The 21024-nt window shown below is 42.9% G+C and overlaps 1 protein-coding gene across 4 annotated transcripts; it reads left to right on the forward strand.

The window, feature by feature from the left end:
• Nucleotides 1-2560: 2560 nt before the first annotated feature.
• nacc1b (nucleus accumbens associated 1, BEN and BTB (POZ) domain containing b) lies at nucleotides 2561-13307 on the forward strand. Of its 4 annotated transcripts, none has more exons than XM_087810235.1 (8): nucleotides 2561-2794; nucleotides 7435-7588; nucleotides 7683-7925; nucleotides 8255-8449; nucleotides 11023-11464; nucleotides 11572-11869; nucleotides 11938-12035; nucleotides 12949-13307. In XM_087810235.1, exons 2-8 carry the CDS (start codon nucleotides 7463-7465, stop codon nucleotides 13284-13286), a joined length of 1740 nt encoding a protein of 579 aa, XP_087666361.1. In that variant the 5' UTR covers nucleotides 2561-2794; nucleotides 7435-7462; the 3' UTR covers nucleotides 13287-13307. The 4 variants fall into 4 exon arrangements, with proteins under 4 accessions (XP_087666361.1, XP_087666352.1, XP_087666350.1 ...); XM_087810226.1 differs by having other exon boundaries at nucleotides 7438-7588; XM_087810224.1 differs by lacking the exon at nucleotides 2561-2794 and adding an exon at nucleotides 3281-3559.
• Nucleotides 13308-21024: the final 7717 nt, after the last annotated feature.

A 21024-nucleotide genomic window follows, 5' to 3' on the forward strand; every position in this document is an offset into this window, starting at 1 on the left:
TAGAAGGATAAACACGTCTTCGCTGCTGATACCAGCTTAAATATCTCCCGAATATTTCGATTCATGTATTTTTTCTTTATTTCTTTTTTCAAACTTGCAAAACGTGCTGCCAGCAGGTGGCGATAGCGTTCAAACAGCTGGTTGAAACCATCGTTAAATAGAAGTAGAAGAAGAAGCTGTCGCGTCATTTCCTGTTAGTGTGTAGCAGCAGAGTTTGATTTGAGACATACCATCTGTGGAGAATTTGCGTACTAGTTAGTACGTACACTAAACTGATGCATACTAACTTCTAGTATGCTAAGAGTAGTATGCGATTTGAGACACAGCAAAAGTGTTTTCAGTGGGCGGGGCTTAAGATCATTTTATAATGTCAATATATCGATTAAAGGAGTATTGTACAGACACACACTGATGATACAATCCAATAAACAGTTGTCTTTAGGTGAAGGTGTCTTTATGTGAACTATAGACTGGCGTCAAATGTTTAAGGTGACTGCTCCTCCCATGATGCAATACTAATAGACTCAGGGTCTCATTCATTCCTCGTGATATTAGGTTGTTTAATTCAGAGTTTGGGGGCAGAAGTGAAGTGAAAAGATGATATTCCATGTTAATTTTTGTATCCTTTTTCTTTGATCTATGTTCTTTTATCTTTAGATTTAGATTGCGTCATCTTGCACTTTATTTTTATTGTGCTTTGTTCTTCTACTTGTTTCATGAATCTATGAACAAAACGTATATAAAACACAACAAGCGATCAAATCAACAACTTCAAAATAGTAAAAAGTATTGCTGGCAGCGTGACAACTGCAAAAATGTGCTTCTTTTAACGATTAAATGTTGTTTCGTTGGAACTGCCTGGTATATGTTAACACTATATAGGGAGCATCATCTTTTTCAATGAAGAGGTTAATTCCAGTATCACAGAGCTGTGAGTGGATCAGTGATGGTCTTCATCTTGTGTTCCTGTAGCTGAGCATAGAACATAAAGAACGTCACCTAAAGCGAGTATGTTGTTCCACGTTAATGAACACCGAGGACAAATGATTGCCTGAGATGGAAACTGTTGTTATTTAGAGCGTGAAAGAAGAATTGCTGTCGTGAAGGTTGAATATGCAAACAAATTAATGAGCTAATTCTTGTCTCAAAACTTCTTTTTTTTTTTTAAATAATGAACTTTTTAAATAAATAATTTGAATTTTAAATGTATGGCACGATTCTTGAGCTCTTGGAAATATAAACATGTGTTTTTTAATTCATTTCAGAATTTCCTAGACCTTTATTTGTAGTTAAGTAGTCATAGCAGCTCACAAAAACAAAAGATTAACCAAACAACATAATAATGTTAAAATGCTAAATAAATAATACAATATTTAAGTCAATAAAAATAATAAATTAAACATTATTATAATGAAGAACAGAAGCTGGGGGAAGAAGCTACTAAATTAAAATATTATATTGATTTATCATGATTGCAGTTTGCAAGCGAGCTGCGGAATTTATCCTTCCCTGAAGCTATGGATAATATTTGTGAATATACACGTCAAATATTCACTAAATATAACCTACCTTTATAACCTTCCTATCACTCTCACCTCCCCTTTAACTTTGATCTGTGTTTGTTTTTTGGTTTATATTCTGTTTATTAGTAAGTAAGTCATTTTTATTTGTATAGCGCTTTTCCAGACCAGGGTCACAAAGCGCTTAAACAATCAAAACAATATTCAATAAAGTATATACTTTAAAGGTCAAGATGTAACACTAATAGACTCAGGGACTCTATTAGGTTGTTTAATTGTGAGTTTGGGGGCATGAGTGAAAAGATGATATTCCATGTTAATCTTTGTATCCTTTTTGTTTGTTATTTTTCTTTGGTATATATTCTTTATCTTATGATTTAGATTGTGTCATCTTGCACTTTCTTTTTTATTGCACTTTGTTCTTGTTTTTATGAATGTATCGTCTGTCTGTCTAATTTATATTTATATAGCACTTTTCCAGACCAGGGTCACAAAGCGCTTAAACAATCAAAACAATATTCAATAAAGTATATACTTTAAAGGTCAATATAACACTGAGAACACAACAGGAGTTCCAGAAAATCAAGAGGAAAAGCCTGATTATTTAAGTTTGTTGATTATTTATTTCATTGTGTTGTTATTTATTTTCTTGAATGTATTAATCAATGTCTGTGTTCAATTGTTTTAAGTGTTTAATTGTTTTAAGTATTTAATGGTTTTAAGTATTTAATGGTTTGCATCGTGGGTCAGAGAAGACCACGATTTCATTTACCCTGCATGTCTTAATAATACATGCATATTTGACAATAAAAATAACTTGACTTGGTAACATAACGGTTGAATACTTTAGAGAATAATAGAATAAAAGTCTAATTCACAATCGTTGCACACGTTATAATTCTGAGTGACGTGACGCCACCAGCGTGCAAACAAAGGACGTGCGTGACGTGGGATTGTCACCCAAAAAAACCGTCTGAAAACCGCCTCAGGCTGAAAGAAAGTAAACGTGACGATGCTGTTCTCTCTGCCGGATCGGTTGCTCTGCGATCGGTCCGTCGTCCCTTGCGTCCTCGTCGATGCTCTGCGCGTGCACGCGTCGCGATGAATGGCTGCGTGTGAAGCGAGGCGGAGGGAGAGACACCGCTTCTTTTTTTTTCATTTTATTGTAGACCCTTTTTTTTTCTCTCTCTGGTCCCGAGACTCACTGTGGTGCGGCAGGAACACCGGCGAGGGGGGCGAGCTGAGCGGGTCAACGAGGACACAACACGGACCCGGTGAGATTTTTTCTTTTGACGGCTTCCAAAAAAATACCAAAAAAACGTAAAAAGGAACGTGACGACGTGATCGAGGCGCGATGACTATTTGTTTTTAAAAATAAAAATGTTATTTTATTTTTTAAAAATGGGGGAAGTTGTGTTTGGTTAAGATAGGGGGGGATGGGCTCGGTTTTTTTTTTTGGAGACTAAACTTTTAACTTTAGCGTCATTCGTTCGTAAGACCCCCACGATCCGAACCCCCTTCTCGGTTTTAGGGTCGCGGGTTTTTTTAAGGAACTTTCTGTAAAGTTGTATCGGTACCAGGTCCACTCGTCTCGCCGGGGTCTGCGGCTGGTATTGTGTCCCGGGATGACCTGTTGATGTCTCTCCCCGGATGGAGAGACGACAAAAAAAAAGACTTGCTCGAACTACAAGATTTGCGGCCGTAGTTCGAGCAATTCTTTTTTTTTTTTTTTTGCACCATCTTTTTTTTTTTTTTTTAAGGGGGGACGACATTTTGAAACGGGAACAACATGTGTCTTGTCCCGGGGTTTGTAGCTGCCATTCGTCCAGAGGTAGAGAGGGAGGAGGAGGAGGGGCAGGAGAGAGAGAGGGAGAGAGAGAGAGGGAGAGAGAGAGGGGGGTCCTGAACGGATCTCACACCACGATGGAAGAAGAGGGGGCTCGATGTTTAGTCTGGAGCGCTTCGTTTTCGGACTTCGATTCCCTAGTTCCGGTAAATTGTGGCGTCGCTTTTCGGCGGGAAGGGAAGGAACAGTGAAAGTAAGTTAGCGCTATTTTTCTTTTTTTCGGTTCCTATTCCTTCTGTCCTCCCTCCTTCTCCTTCTTCTTCCCATTCTCCTTCTCTTCTTTTTCTTCTTCCCATTCTCCTTCTCTTCTTTTTCTTCTTCTTCTTCTCCCTTTCCTCCTCCTTCTTCTCCTCCTTCTCTTCTTCTTCTTCCCATTCTCCTTCTCTTCTTCTTCGTATCCTTCTTCTCCTTTTCCTTCTTCTTCTCTTCTTCTTCTTCCCATTCTCCTTCTCTTCTTCTTCTTATCCTTCTTCTTCTTCTCCTTTTCCTCCTTCTTCTTCTCCTTCTCCTCCTTCTTATTCTTCGTCTTCTCCTCTTCTTCTCCTTCTCTTTTTCTTCTTCTCCTTCTTCTCTTCGCTGCTAAATCCACGCGACTTCAAGTGTATTTCCGAGATTAACGTGTTAAAATGTAGCTCCAGGGAGAGAAAAAAAGAAGTTTTTAACTCGGCAGGTAAACATTTTTAAACTAAACATTTAGCTTTTTCACTTTATTTTCACTTTTATTTTCACATAAAGCAGGATTTAGGAATGTTTTTTGTTGTTGCTTTAGCCTGATGTTTTGCTAGCTCGCCTCCATTAACCTGCTTTGAACCAGGAAGCTTGACTCGGGGGTCAGGTGGATGCAAATAGATTTTATTAGGATATTGTTTTCGTCATCCCGATCGAAACATGTTACCGGGACACCCTTGTTTAAAAAAAAAAAAAGATGTAGGGGCCTCCAAAGAGGGGTCAAGGGTCAAAAAAAGATGTAGGGGCCTCCAAAGAGGGGTCAAGGGTCAAGTAGTCTGAATTACCTCGCCTTTTATGTTGTGCCTGGAAGTTGTGGCGACCCCTGACCCGTGACGAGAGACGGACGGCTTAGTGGGATGTCTTCATTTGACACGACAATGGCCCCCAGTGTGTTGCGAGCGGGCGTTCGGCATACTTTGTCGCCGATGTTTGGACGACAATGACACTGATGGAGTTTTTTTTAGAAACGCGTGAAATTGTTTTAAAGTTCTCCTTAAATACTCTCGGAGTGAGTCTAGATGAGTTAGTTGTGTCTCAGTGGGTTTACGAAAATAGTAATGATGTATTTGTTACACTATAATAAGTCCATATGTGTGTTGTTAGTGTGTTAGCTGAGTATAGTTCAGTAAACACCTGAGTATTATTTATGAAATAATAGTAGAGTAGCAGAGTACAACCCTTCCTGAGGTCAAAGTTCATTCTTGTTTGTAAACACCATTCGTCTCGTTTTCGTCATCAATTTTGCGTCACGTGGTCAAGTATAAGTTGTTGTCACATGACTAGCATTTCCGCTACGTCGTGTCTCATTTAGTTTCTTTCGTGATAAAAGCCTTGTTCACGGCAATATTTTTACTATTGTTCTTTCCAAGATGCAACACTAATAGACTCAGGGACTCTATTAGGTTGTTTAATTGTGAGTTTTGGGGGCAGGAGTGAAAAGATGATATTCCATGTTAATCTTTGAATCCTTTTGTTTGTTATTTTTCTCTGTCTATGTTCTTTATCTTTATATTGTGTCATCTTGCACTTTCTTTTTTATTGCTCTTTGTTCTTACAGTATATTTTATCAATCTATCGTCTGTGTTGCTGGAAAAAACATTTTCCCGAAGGAGACCTACAGAAGGAACGATAAAGTTCATCTATTTTTTATATCTATTGTCAATAGTTTTCGTCGATGAGGGCAGCATTACTGAAGACGATGTTACCCAAACTTCTCACAAAGACAACTTATTATCCAGTTTTCAGTCGGTGCCATAAAAGAACCAAAATTCTGTACCCCCGGCTCGTTTTGGATGTTGGTGCTACCCCCCAAAAAAACTGTGGCTATGCCTCATTGCAGACTGGTACTCAGTTTGGCCTGGGGCCCTAGATTCCAAAGGGTCTTCTTCTATCATAAAATGTAAAATTACAACATTGAGACGCTTCTCTTGTTGTACCGGACTAGACAAACACTCGCATATCTCCAAGAAGATACTTATAAATTAATAATTTAGCACATTTTTCACGTTTTTCAGGAAAATGCCATAGCTCACAACAAATTGTCATGTTTGAAGTTAAGCTAAGACACTCTCGACCGTTTCAAGATTTCCTTGACTTGCAACTTGACCTTCAGATAATAAAAGACAAGACTTATTTTCTTTTAATTTTAAAGACTTGGAAAAAGAGCTTTATTTACCGTGAAACCGATTATAAATTTGCCATGTTGTTCTGAATCTAAACGGCTCAAAAGAGTGTCAGGCGGGATGATGGTTTGGCCCTCGGGGCAATTTTCGCCACGTCTAATTCGCCTTTGAACAAAAGCTCAAAGGACACTTTCTTCTTCAGGTTCTAGTGTTTTTGGTTGAACAACCAGCAGCTTATCAAGATGGTGTGAAAAACTCCAATTAGCATAAAGCGAGAATTGACTTTACCAACATGGTAACGGTTGCTTGCATGAGTCATCGCTGCTTTGTTGAGTAACAATGAGAACAAACCACACTTTTTTTTTGTAATCCAAAGTAGAACAAAGCTGCTACAATCTTTTTCCCAGTAATTCACGGAGGTCGAATGATTTCAAAACATCTTCACGTAACAAACTAATTTTAACCTTTTTTTTTTATTGTTCACGGAAGACGTTTTCCAAAGATCCGGATGCCCTATGGTTACCGCATTACTCTTACTTTCATGTGACTAATTTGAGTTTTATTGGCTTGACGTGTTGCTTCACTATTTTCCCATCAGTGCAGTCAGAGAAGAGGATAAAAATAGAGTCCTGGGTTTGATATACAGATCACAGTAGAGTATTTTTGTAACACGTTTATTTGGCACATTTGATCGCCGGGTGCTGTTGTGTGAGAGCGAACCAGTTACGTAATCGTTTGTTTGGACTGAAATGGAACTGGAACCATGAAAGTGGCTCATTAGAATGACATGAACTGTACAACAATGGATGTTTTTTTTGGGGGGGGGGGTTCAAATAGTATTTTATTTTAACCCAGCCTTATATTCAAACTCCAAAAAAAATAATTAATGGGACGTACTTAAAAAAAGGCCTTTAAAAGTACATTTTTGTTTACCGTCAAAATACTTTGAATACGGAAAAATTGCTCAAAGCCAGCTGCTCAAATGTTTAGTCATGAGTTTATGTTTTGGGCACTTTTCAGATCTCGACTCAAAAGGCTTTATAAAAGAACAGGACTTAAATAAAAACATGATTCATTTCAATGATGTCAAAACAAGTCACCGAACTCGTAGGATAAATGTCTTAGTTAAGTAATGTAACATTTTCTGTGTTTTCGGCCTTGATTACCTCATTACGGTTTTCGGTTCTTGACTGAACTACAGCTGTTTCCTAATGTATTGAAAGTCTTTGTCAAATGGATGGAAAGATATTCTATTGAACCCCTGGATGCAGGGACAGTGTTTTCATTTCACTTTTTAACAAAATGAGTAGTAGTTTTATACACCTGAATAATTTTGGCATTTAGTTTTTCACATTTAATCTTCTTTTTGTTTGCCACCACCATCTTTTTCATTGAGTATCATTTCCTCACGTGACAAAAATACACGGTCACTGAAATTTTGGTTGACAACCAGACTATGGAATATCATTGATGTAAACACTGAATCTTCACCTTCGTATATGTTTAACATGACATCAATTATCCTGATTTATTTACTACTTATTTACCAAAACAGATGAGATATGAGTTACAGCTGATCATATAAAAAGTCCAACACGAAAATCGAACTCCTTAAATATCGATATACTTATGTTGTGACGGACATGTATGTAAGATGTAAGATTTGGAGGATTTTAAACTCACTTTTTTCCTCTTCGACTTCCAACCGTCTCTCCAGCAGACCTTGCGGTGTTGGGCAGAGCGTAATGGCTCAGACGCTGCAGATGGCGATCCCTAACTTCGGCAACAACGTCCTCGAGTGTCTGAACGAACAGCGGCTGCAAGGACTCTACTGCGACGTCTCCGTGGTCGTCAAGGGCCATGCCTTCAAGGTTGTTTTTTTTTTTGAGACTTCATATATCGGCTCAATCGATTTTTCCTAAAGCAGCTTAAACTTATCCTTTTTTTTAAACTTTTTCTCGTCAGGCTCACCGCGCCGTGCTGGCAGCCAGCAGCTCCTACTTCCGCGACCTGTTCAACGCCGGAGGGAAGAGCTCGGTGGTCGAGCTGCCGCTGGCCGTCCAGCCTCAAAGCTTCCAGCAGATCCTGGCCTTCTGCTACACCGGGCGCCTCAGCATGAACGTGGGAGACCAGTTCCTGCTCATGTACACGGCAGGCTTCCTGCAGATACAACAGATTATGGAGAAAGGAACAGAGTTTTTCCTGAAGGTAGCGTCACTTTGATTTTTAAAAAAATGTCTATGTGCCCCGAAGTCTACGTCCTATGCTTCTTTTGTTTTCTTTTCTGTGTATTTCCTCATCTTACTTGAAGCACTGTTTTAAATAGGATCAGGTTCCACCCCCCTTTTTTTTAACACATTTATAAAAACCATTGTCCGGTAAATTGACATCACATTTTATCTCGTCCTCTGTGGAAAGAAAGAGAAAATGGCGACGAGACTTGGCAACCGGAGAGAAAAATCCGACACCACATGATTAAAAGTGACACCGATATGACATGGTAGCACGTTCCTCACCGAAAATCTCTCCTCCTCAAGGTCTCGTCCCCGAGCTGCGACTCGCAGGGTCTCCACGCCGAGGAGACGGAGCCCCGGAGCCCCGTCGCCCAGACGGTAGGATCGGGTGTCACGACGGCCGGAGTGAGACCCACCGCCTGCCTCACGCCTCTGCCCCTCGTGTCCAAGGTGAAGACGGAGCAGACGACGCCTCAACCCACGTCGCAGCATCAGCAGGTCAGGATATGTCCTCCTTGTGTCCTGCTCTTCTGAGTCAAGATCCCGCGGAATCTTTCTGCTCTTTGCTGCCATTTGATATTGTTTTTGTGATGTTTTTTGAAGGAAAAACACTAGAGAAAGATGCGTTTTTTTTCTTCTCCCAATGCAAAATCACACCCAAACTGTGACTTGGTACCAGCAGATACGTGTAAACAGATCTTTGAGATGTTCTGTTGGACACAAACGCTCACGAAGACACTCCAAGAGACGCATGCGTGCGGCAGCCGTGAGTCACTTCACAAAATGACACACCGAAGACTCAAACTCGTGTTGACTCAGTGGATGCAAATACACCAGCGGCGGCATAAACACAGTTTGCCGTACATCACATGTGACACGACTCGCTTGTCAAGTTATTTTCTGAGGCCCTTACGGGTGGTTAGTCGTAGTGAGTGTGGATTATAATTCATGCTAAGATAAGGAACGGAGATTATCAACATCAACGATTACACAGAGAATTGTAATCGGAGAAAAAAGCTTCAAAGAGTGTTACAGGAAGTGTAATTATATACAGTATGTCAGTTTGTTAAATATTATTAGTTTTTTTTTGCTTTCGAATTATTTTATTTTATTCTCTGGTTTATATTTCGTTTTTTTTGTTGTTGTTTATAAGTGAAAGTAGTTACGACTTCATCAAGAGTCATGTGGTCTGTAAATTCTGCAACACCAGAGTCAAGTACTAGACAATACTACACATATATACTTGTTACTACACGATCACAACACCAGAGTGAAGTACTGGACAATACTACACATATATACTTGTTACTACACGATCACAACACCAGAGTCAAGTACTGGACAATACTATACATATATCCTTGTTACTACACTATCACAACACCAGAGTCAAGTACTGGACAATACTACACATATATACTTGTTACTACACTATCACAACACCAGAGTCAAGTACTGGACAATACTACACATATATCCTTGTTACTACACTATCACAACACATAAAAATATGTATAAAAATATAGAAACATCGCAATATTATTTTCCCCGATACTGTATCCCTATTCAATTGCACTGTATCAGTATTTAAAAAAAAATGGATATGTGTTGTTACAGTGTCACACTCGGGTGTGTTGTTACAGTGTCACACTCGAGTGTGTCGTTACAGTGTCACACTCGGGTGTGTTGTTACAGTGTCACACTCAAGTGTGTTGTTACAGTGTTACACTCGGGTGTGTCGTTACAGTGTTACACTCGGGTGTGTTGTTACAGTGTCACCCTCGGGAGTGTTTTTACAGTGTCACACTCCAGTGTGTTGTTACAGTGTTACCCTCGAGGGTGTTGTAACTGTGTTACACTTGGGTCTGTTGTAACTGTGTTACATTCCGGTGTGTTGTAACTGTGTTACATTCTGGTGTGTTGTTACAGTGTTACACTCGAGTGTGTTGTTACAGTGTTACACTCGGGTGTGTCGTTACAGTGTTACACTCGGGTGTGTTGTTACAGTGTCACCCTCGGGAGTGTTGTTACAGTGTCACACTCGGTGTGTTGTTACAGTGTCACACTCGGGTGTGTTGTTACAGTGTCACACTCGGGAGTGTTGTTACAGTGTCACACTCGGGAGTGTTGTTACAGTGTCACACTCGGGTGTGTTGTTACAGTGTCACACTCGAGTGTGTTGTTACAGTGTCACACTCGAGTGTGTTGTTACAGTGTTACACTCGGGTGTGTCGTTACAGTGTTACACTCGGGTGTGTTGTTACAGTATCACCCTCGGGAGTGTTGTTACAGTGTCACACTCCAGTGTGTTGTTACAGTGTTACCCTCGAGGGTGTTGTAACTGTGTTACACTTGGGTCTGTTGTAACTGTGTTACATTCCGGTGTGTTGTAACTGTGTTACATTCTGGTGTGTTGTTACAGTGTCACACTCGGGAGTGCTGTTACAGTGTCACACTCGGTGTGTTGTTACAGTGTTACCCTCGAGGGTGTTGTAACTGTGTTACACTTGGGTCTGTTGTAACTGTGTTACATTCTGGTGTGTTGTTACAGTGTCACACTCGGGAGTGTTTTTACAGTGTCACACTCGGGTGTGTTGTTACAGCGTTACACTCGAGTGTGTTGTTACAGCGTTACACTCGAGTGTGTTGTTACAGCGTTACACTCGAGTGTGTCGTTACAGTGTTACACTCGAGTTTGTCGTTACTGTGTTACACTCGTGTCTGTTGTTACAGCGTTACACCAGGGTGCCTTGTTACAGTGTCACACCCGGGTGCCTTGTTACAGTGTCACACTTGAGTGTGTCGTTACAGTGTCACACTCGAGTTTGTCGTTACTGTGTTACACTCGGGTGTGTTGTAACTGTGTTACACTCGAGTGTGTTGTAACTGTGTTACACTCGGGTGTGTTGTTACTGTGTCACACTCAGGTGTTCTTTTTATACTGTCTCACACTTGGGTGGGTTTGTTACATTGTCACATTTGGGTGTGTTGTTAAAGTGTGTTGTTACACTGACACCAGCAGTTGAAGGCTCCAGAGAACGTGATAATGACACCGCTTCTGTCCTCACCAGGAGGGATACCCCTACTCTGTGGTCTGCACCCCAGTGGCCAAACGTTTATGGGAAGGAGGCAACCGTGACGGCGGCGGGACCACAGGAGGCGTCGGGATGAGGAAAGCCGCTCGCTACTCTTCCTCCTCCTCTTCCTCGTCGTCCTCCGCCAACCAGGACGCCGCCGCCGCACGGGGACACGCTGCCAATTCCACGATGGCGACGAGCGGCGCCATGTCAGCAGGTGGTGCTGGAGTACACAACAACCACAATAACAACAACAATGGTGGCACCCCCGAGGGCACCAGTCCAGGGACTCTCAGCATGTACACCAGCGACTCGCCAATCAGTTACCATGACGACGAGGAGGAGGACGATGTCGCGGATGACAGCACTGAAGAGCAGTACAGGCAGATCTGCAACATGTACACCATGTACAGCATGTTGAACGCCAGCACAGCAGGTAAGCACCGGGAAACCATTTCCGCTCCACTTACTAACCTGCCAAATAGAAACTCAAATCTGAACTTTTTTAACATTTTTTAACATTCTTCTGTGACGGGTCCGCAGTGGTCAGTGAGAGGGTCGAAGCTCTGCCGGACGTGGCTCCAGACTCCGCCGGGGGCAGAGGAGGTCGGGGGGCACGCTCCAGGTCGGACCTCGCCTCTCTGCCCGCCGAGCTCATCAGCCAGATCGGGAACCGCTGTCACCCCAAACTCTACGAGGAGGGGGACCCCGCTGAGAAGCTGGAGCTGGTGAGCGGGACATCGGTGTTCATATCCCGGGCTCAGCTCATGAACTGCCACGTGAGCGCCGGGACTCGACACAAGGTTCTGCTCAGGCGGCTGCTGGCGGCGTTCTTCGACAGGTGGGTGACGGACCTTCAGAGGAGACAGGTGTTCACGCCGATACTAACCACTTGCATCTTGTGCTCAGGAGCACTCTGGCCAACAGCTGTGGCACCGGCATCCGTTCATCAACCAACGACCCCAGCCGTAAGCCCCTGGACAACAGAGTGCTGCATGCAGTGAAATGTAAGTGTACTTTTCTATCAAGCCAGTGAGATAAAGTTGTGATGTTACATCCTAAAAGGCGGCCCTTACGAAAAGCTTACATTTAAACAAATATTTAGTTAAGTACCGTATTTTCCGCAGTATTAAGCGCAAAGGATTATAAGGCGCACCTTCAATGAATGGCCTATTTTAGAACTGATTTTCATAAATAGTTTGCACCGGATTATAAGGCGCATAGAATAAAAGATACAGTCAAACGTTTGACTGGGGTTGTGTTATGAATCCACTAGATAAGGCTGTGCTAAAGTGAATCTTAACAAAACAGTCATATAAAGTCAAAGTTTATTAAGCGTTCTGACAACTCCGTTTACTCCCATAGTAACAATGTTCAAATGATGTTTAAAAGGCTTCAAGCAGCAGCGCGTGAGACTGGTGTTGTGAGCAGAAAAATGTTGAGTGTGCAGCAGAGAAGTTGAGCACGTGTATGACGGCTAGAACACACGTGAATGACAGGTTGAGTGCGTAGCAGAGTGATTTTGTGCAACACAAATGTTTTGAGTGTACAACAATCAAGAAACACTCGCTCAAAGCGGTGGCAGTAATCTTACTCCATAGCCGTTCGCCATGATGTGACGTGCGTCGTTTATCCCACCCTGTGATGATGCGATGACGTAATTCCACCCGTGGCGTGTCGTAGTCGGCGCACTCATTAAAGTGTTTGTAAACAAGTCACCCTCCATGTTCATATATAATGCGCTCCTGATTATAAAGCGCACTATAAAGCGTCGTTTATTGAGAAATTTAAAGGCTTTTATGTGGACCTTTATAGTGCGGAAAATACGGTAGGTAGAAAGTTAAGGAGACGGCCTCAGAGATGTAAGGATATTAAGGAATGTATTTTATTCTGCTGGTAATATCCTTCATTTCATTCCAGTTTACTGCCAGAACTTCGCACCGAGCTTCAAGGAGAGCGAGATGAACGCCATCGCTGCCGACATGTGCACCAACGCCCGCCGCGTCGTCCGCAAAAGCTGGATCCCTAAACTCAAACTGCTGATGGCGGACAGCGACGCCTACTCCGCCTTCCTGGCCGACAACGTGAAGATGGAGGCCGACGCGCTGGGGCCCGACCCGGGCTTCGACCCCGCGGCCCTGGAAGCCGTGGCCGCCGCGGCCGCCAACAACAACAACAACGGCGAAGTCGGCGGCGGGGTCACGCCGGCGGACAGCCTCCAGGAGGCCGGCGGAGGAGTTGGCAGCACTTTGTTTTGAGTGAGTGAACGGACCAAATTTTTTTCAACAAAAAAAAAACTAAAACAAAAGGACAGGTGATTGATGGAGGAGAGAAAGTTGGCCACTGTGGATTCATTTTTCATGCTTTCTTTACTCACTTTGTTTTGGCCTTTTTCTACCTTTTCACGATCCGGTTATGTCTGGAGACGGTCTTGGTAAAAGAAGCAAGAAATAAGAAGGTTTACTCGCCGCCTTCTCATTCCTCCGCTCTCTTACTGTCTCAAAAGTGTTTCGTCACTGATGCCCCTTCTAACCACAATCACTCCCCGGAGATGTTTTGGGCTGCACCTTTATCCCCCCCTAGCTTCTCCCCATGAGCTCCGGCAACACTGTTTTGATATTGAATGTATGCGTGGAGGCGGGTGAGATTGTACAGAGCATGTTTTCTATATTTTTTATTTTGACCTTTACGGAGACGAGGTACGTTTATTATTATTATAAAAATGTATATCGGCACAGTTTATGATCTCCTAGACCAAAATCGAGAAGAAAAAAAAAACCCTGACAAAACTCTAGATGAGTCGAAAAGGAAAAGAGACACAAAAGCTAACGTGCAGTTTTGACCATTAAGCTACTGAGAGTTTCTAGCTCTGTGTGAATGCAGAAGTATTTTTCACGTGAGTACAATCATCACACGAGGGAGGACGTTGTTAGGAAATTGAATATAAAACCGATACCTTTCGAAAATTTGCGGAAGTTTGAGATGATGCAACTCGCAAACTTTACGAGCCGGTGGCGTCTGAGCAATATGAGCAGCGAAGTTCTTCATGAAAGAACATTCAGTGACATGCCCGCCAGGGTTTTCCTGCAACTCGGCTGGCACGCAGAAAAGGTGCCAACTTAAACAGTGTGGGCACACGTGTGTGTGTGTGTGTGTGTGTGTGTGTGTGTAGATATTTGACTCGTCACGCTGTAAAAGATATGCAAAAGTGCAGACGGCATGTTTTCACACATCACTACATCGAGCGGCTGATCGTTTGGCTGCCGCACACAGAAGAATGACACCAAAAGCGAAACCGAACGATCAAAACGCGTCGACGTATTTGATCGCAAAAGTCCCTCTTTGATCAAAACTGGTTGTTTTTTTTCAAAGGTAATCAGGATAATTTAAACAGAATTTGACTTTTCTATCCAAGTTGTTTGGCTTCTACAGTTGTGACAGTTGTTTGAAGCCAAAAAATAATAATTTTAAAATATATTGTAAGACTTTAAGAAGTGAAGCACCTTACGATATGGTTTCCTCGCAGCTCGGTCTAAATTCAACAGAATTACTTGAACCAAAGGCAGGCAAATCTGCAACTGAAGCTACTGTGATATTTTAGGCTTAAAATATTCAACATAACGTCGGCTCTACCTTGGTGTTATTCTCGCCTGTGCTCCATCTATCTATAGCTGGTTTCTGTCAACGTTAAGACGTCCTTAAACACAATCTCTTAAGTCAGAAAAGCACAAAATCTCAACATAAAACCCTAAAATGAACCAAAAAAAACCCATCCTGCCTCTAAGGCAGACCCGCCCGACCTCACTTCTGAGGATCGTTGTTGAAATAATGAGATGGTAACCATCACGTTTGTTAATATTTAAAAATGTGTTGTGGCTTTAAGTCAATTATACTGTGAGAAAGCACCTTAAAATGCGACGGCAAAGACAAACAAGGCTTGTGTTTTACACTCTCAAGTACTCGTGGTACAGATTTGGGTCGATTGAATTGTTGCACGTTGTTGAAAAATGCACAAGAGTTCATCCAGAGCAATGGACTCTGATGAGAAAGCTAACGCTAGTTCGGAAAAAACATGGCGGCAATATGTGTGTGTGTGTGTGTGCGCTTTTTTTTTTATGCTCCTGAAATAGATGTGGATGTTCTGAAACGTACTTTTCTCAAGCAACATAAAAGGTTTTGATCCTCACTCCAAAGGCGACATTTTAATAATCGCGGCCGTCATCATCGTCGATCTATGTTTCCGTACAATCCTTAAATCATTGGCCCAGTGAAGGACTAGGTCTCGTTCACTGGCGAGGATTGACCATGACGGACGAAGGAAGGATGTCGTAGATGCGGATCAAACATCTTCATAACATCGTAACGAAAAGATACAGGCGGATACAAGACATGTTGATGGTTGATTTGACGCAAAAACAAGCTTTTTAACAAGGCTTAAATTGTACACGGATGCTTTTTTACTTCACCGAAGAAGTAATAAAGATAACCGTCGACCAAATATACTTCTTATAAAGCGTTTAGTTTACCCTTTAGCTCAATCTTATCTTAAATCAACTGATACATTGAAAAATAAATATACGAAACGTCAAAATCTTTGGTCTCAGTCGGTGACTCGAGAACATAGTTGGTTAATTCTGCCTTTAAATAAATAATTGAACAGTGTCCACTAAATAAATGACTGGAAAAAACAAAGACGTATAGCTGGAAATTCAGGAAATGACCATAAAAGGAATACAATGTTCTTCACACACTTCCGATCTTTACATCATCACGGTCCGAAAATCCGAGTAGCAGACGTGACACTCGTGAGCCAGGAAAAGAAACAAAGAATTCCTTCGCTATGGCAGCATCGGCGTGGAAAAGAATGAACACAAACAACAACACTCATAATGAGGACGGCGTCATACTGTAGACGAGTGAAGGTTATTTTGAGGAGGAGGAGAAGGAGGACGAGAAGAGAGGGAGAGAGAAAGAGAGAGAGAGAGAGAGAGAGGGGGATTTTGCACTTTTCCCTGAGTTTAAAAATAAAAATGTTTATTCCGGCGCTTTTGTTTCACAACAACATCCTGAAATTAAAATCGGTGTGAGATGGAGGGATGAGTGTCTGCCTGGAGAGGAGGGACGGTTAAACAGGGGGAGGAGAGAAGGGAGGAGTGGTTTTCTCGGATGATTTTGTGTGAATGCTCGTGTGCACTGGATGTGTATGTGCATATTAATGTATGCTTTTCTTTTTTTTTATTCCACTCACTTATCTCCTTGTATGGCACGTTATACAGTCTGGCTCGTGTGTGTGTGTGTTAGTGTGTTAGTGTGTGTGTGTCTGGATCTCCATGTGTCTGGCTTCATGGAAACACTGCGCATGTCTGTCACTGTGTGGGTGGTTGTGTTGCCCTGCGAGGTCTGTGCGTGCATGTGTGTGTGTGTGTGTGTGCGAGTGGGTGGTATGTGTTCAGAGGTTGTTAGTTTCTCAGACTCACACACACACACATCTGCACGACACCACAACGACAAAGTGTGTCGTCCACGATCGAACCGGGTCCGCTCCACGACACCACGTCTGTACACAAAACTTTCCTCCTCCTCCTCCTCTTCCTCCTCCTCTACTCTCGATCCTCTTTTGCCCTTTCAGCATTCCACGTCTACCGCCCCCCCCCCCCCGCTGCACAAACACACTCAAAGTACACACCAGGTTCTTAAGAAGCAAAAAATCCTGTCGCTTCATTATTCCAGCCATTATATTCTAACCCACCGCCGCCTCATATTTATGCCTCTTTTTATTTCAAAATCCCCGACAAAGTGTGTGTGTGTGTGTGTGTGTGTGTCTTCAACACGAATGGAGTGCGGAGCTGCATGTGTGTGCAGGCTTTACATTTCCATCCAAGTATGCAAATAAACACGAATGTGCCCGAGTGTGTTTGTGCGTCGCCCCCCCTCTTCCCCTGCGATTATGATTCCGTCTGTTTACCGCACCTCGCCGTCGCCAGCCCCCCGTTGATGAGGACGACCCCGCTGTCCTCGAGTGTCCCCCACTCCCCCCCCCCCTCCGGCCGCCGTGGCAGACCAATTAAAAAACCTTCTCGGGTCCGCGGTTATTGACCTGAAGGGGGCGAACAAGTGGTTAAAAATGTAATTATCCTACACTTGAATAGGGAGGAGGAGGAGGATGTTGGTTAAGAATCTCCCAGGACAGATGAGGCATTGCGGCAGACTGCCGTCACATGAGCGAAGCCACAATCCAGACAAAGAGTGAGAGAGGGAACTAATGACTGAGAGGAGGAGGAGAAGGAGGGCGGCGGCGGCGGTGCTTCTCTCTGGCCCTGAGCCACCGAAATTACCTGAGAGCTGTTGTTTTTTTTTGTTCACAAAGTGTGGCGTTTACCTGAAACAAACTTCAGATACAATGATAATAAATCCCTTAAATTAAAGTGGAATCTAAACCTTAAATCTACCCTGTATTTGGCAGAATGATGTAGAAAATATCCAGCGGTTAATGATGCTTAAAAGGAAAGCCATTCTTGTATCGTGAGGTTATTTCTGAGGGACCACCTGTGATGGAGCGCCGGGGTCTGGTGTTGACTTGAGCAGACAAGAGGCTTTCAAACATGCTAATGTGTCCTAGTTACAGAAAAACCTTCACAGGCTCCATTTTGTGCTTTTTGCACGGAAGGCGTTACGATCATTTTGTAAACTCAATACTTGTCGCCGTGTTCTACAACCGGGTCGACGATCCTGAAGTCGAACTTTGACCTTTTACCCTAGTTTGATTGAACCTTCTCCCTCTTGACTCGTGGTTCACTCGCTCCTTCATCCTCCTCTCTGAGGAAGCGCCAAAGAAAACCTTGTGTTGAGCTTTGTGTCGTGAAGTTGTCGTGACTGCAGTTAAGCTCCGACGGGAAGATTCCTTACGGCTGTTGAACCTCGGATCGGTTAAAGCGATAACTCACCGCAAATTCAAATTTGACAGATTTCGTTCTCGCCCTCCTGCAGACTAAGAGTTGTGTACATGTTGAAGCAAGTATTTGTATTTGATAACGTCAGACACACACACATGCTGTGTGAGATGGAGAGTGAAACATAGTATGGTAGGCAAAGATGTACCAGTTCCTGGAAATACACAATGGTATCTTCACCAGAACACTATTGCGTTCAGAAAGCTAGTTATACTCCTGTAATATTTGACCTGCATCTGTTCAGAGCGAACAATTAAATCGACCAACAAAAGCAGCTGATGCACGACATTCTTGTTGATTTCCACAAACTATAAACGATGATAAATGTAACTAAAACGGGAAACAATTGGGTTGAGAACGTTTTTTTGTATTAACTTCTTGACGACGTTGAATTGTTACATTCGAAGGTTTCTCGGGACCAGAGTTTTCTTTTCATTTTTATTTTGAATTCGTTTCCATGTTGTATTTTTGTAAGTAGATCTTTTTTTTTATTGGTAGAGAACTTTAGTCCTTTTTTTTTCGTACTAATAAGTGATCATTAACATGTTGGTAGTTCCCGGTATCTTTAACATAAGCGGCGAGCGGTTAGCTGTGTGTTAGTCTAGAGAAAGAGAACCACGTGTTTCGACGTCACCGTGTGAGTGAAGGTCGTCCAGGAGGTTTTTTATTTACAGAAAACTTGTGGGAATGTGATCGGGAAGCAGACGGACTGGTCGTGGCGTGAATCCTGCGTCGCTCGCTCCATTCCAAGGCTTCTACGAAGTTAGTAAATCACTGATGCACCGAGGGGACCCGCGCACCAGGGGGCAGTAGAGGGATTCACTACACACTTCTGGTGACGTGAAATTGAAACACATTTTACAGTGAAGTAAATTGTGAGCTGCACCTTTGTTCCTCCACCAGATCATCGATCCCCGTCGTGCCTCCGGTGCGCCGCGAGTCTCCGTTTCTATTGACCCCCCTGAAAATGACGCCGATCGCGATCAACCCAAAAGTTACTTGACCTGGTCTCGGTACCAGCTGAACAAACAATAAGCTATCTGCGTCTTGAATGTGGATTCATGACAATCGCCTCGCCGTTGGTCGTAAAGGACGGTCCACGGTTAAGAAGAATCTCTCGGACGCCGCGATCGTCTCGCGCTATGATTGTAAATCCAGTCCTGATCACTGTATCTACGTCGGCACCTTAAGATGCGAGAGCAGCGTTCGGAGGAGGGCCAGGACTCCGGGGGGCGCATCGATCCCAGAGACTTTGACCGTCTGCTTCTCACTCCCCGACCGCTAGTGTTGCCGCAGACAGAGTTCGAACGAGAAGCACCTCATTGGTCGTTCGATTTCAACGCGACGCTTCCTTTTGAACGGTTCCTCTTTTTTTTCTTTGATCCTTTTTGTACAATTATTCCCTTTTTTTTTAATGTGTATGTTTTTCTTTTTTGCTCTTTGACATTGTTTACCGTATACAAACAAAAGATTGACCTTTGACCTCTAGGTGCATTTATGGTGGTTTGGAGCGATGGGTAAAAAATGTGGGAGAATAAATCCCCCCCCAGTTTTTTTTTGTTTTATTTTGTCTGACAAATGTATTGTGACATTAAAATGCTGAGCTGGTCAACAAGGGACGTTAAACGAAATATTGTAACAAGAACAATTCACCCCAGAAACGGACGGCGCCACCTGCTGACCTCTAAACGACACGACTTCTGCGTCGCGAAGCGTCATCGCTGCTTTGACCTATTGACCTCCATCCATGACGCTTTGAACAACTATCATGACTCGTATGATCAAAACATTTCATTTCTAAACCGTCAGATTTTGTTATTTGATCAAATCTCCCCTGAAAGCTTACTTTGCTAAACTTTTAAGGTGGATTTTCAGGCAGTTAATAACAAACGTGATCATACGCGAGTCGTAGACAAAGTTTCGAACACAGTTTATACTATTTCAGTAAAATAAAAGTCCTTCAAATCTATTTAAAAAGTCCAATAATGCTTTTTCTTTCTGGGTTGGATTCCTCTTGACTCTTTGGTATGTAAAGCAAGTTAAAACTTACAGCAAGAAATGGACGCTCGATATCTTCACCCCGAGGCGAATCCGCCACTTCCCCTCGCCACTGCCGTCTAACCTCGTCGTGATCCGTTCACCCTCCGGACCCTTTACCAGTCCAGACCCTCAAGAACCTCTCACACCAGACACGACTACCCTCATATAAATATCTATAAATACTGTATATGTAACGACAGGAAAAACCTCTGACTCGACTCATCGGTGCAGTTTTCAGATCCAAGTTTACCTCGGGAACCCTCAGCCATAGCGGACCATACCCCCCCCCTGCCCCCCCAACAGGGACCTCAGCGCTGGAAGCAGCTTCTCACCTCAATTGTAAAGCAGGTACTCACTTCTGTCAGGAACAAAGTTGAGGCGCACTCAGTTGCATTCGCTTCTTCTTTGGTTATTTTACGTTCACCAACACAGTCTTACCTCAGACTCATGCTTCACGAAACATCGCAGCAAACCACGAATGACCATTCGGGGTTTTTTTTTTAAACAACCTTAAATTATCTCCGGCGTCGTCGGGTTCCGACCGACCGACCTTTTTTGTTCCGTGTCCGCTATAGATATATGAAGTGTGTATTACCATAGCACTATTGAAGTTTGATTGTTAGATGTCGCAGCATGAGGTATCTTTGTATTCTTAACATGTTAATCTAGAGGAAAGAACTTTTGCAAGTAAGGAAGAAAAAAAGCGAAAAAAAAAAGAAAAGCATAACGATACTGCAGTAGCGTCCGGCGTCAACTGACCTCTGACCTCACCCCCGGCTACACTCAAAAACACGCCCTATATTCCCCAGGCTTTGCCCCTCATGGAACCGTAGCTTGTGTCCGGCCAGTGTTTCCCCCTCAACGCCCCCCGATGTGTTCTAAGTGCCAATGACTTTGTAAATTCTCGACTGTGACCAGAAAATAATGATTGCACATTAAAAACTACTGTAAAGAGAAAAAAGAAACCAGACTGATTAAAAAATGAGGAAAAGAAAATATCGATCTT

This window comes from Callionymus lyra, chromosome 1, assembly GCF_982586985.1.
Source record: "Callionymus lyra chromosome 1, fCalLyr1.hap1.1, whole genome shotgun sequence".
Taxonomy (NCBI): domain Eukaryota; kingdom Metazoa; phylum Chordata; class Actinopteri; order Syngnathiformes; family Callionymidae; genus Callionymus; species Callionymus lyra.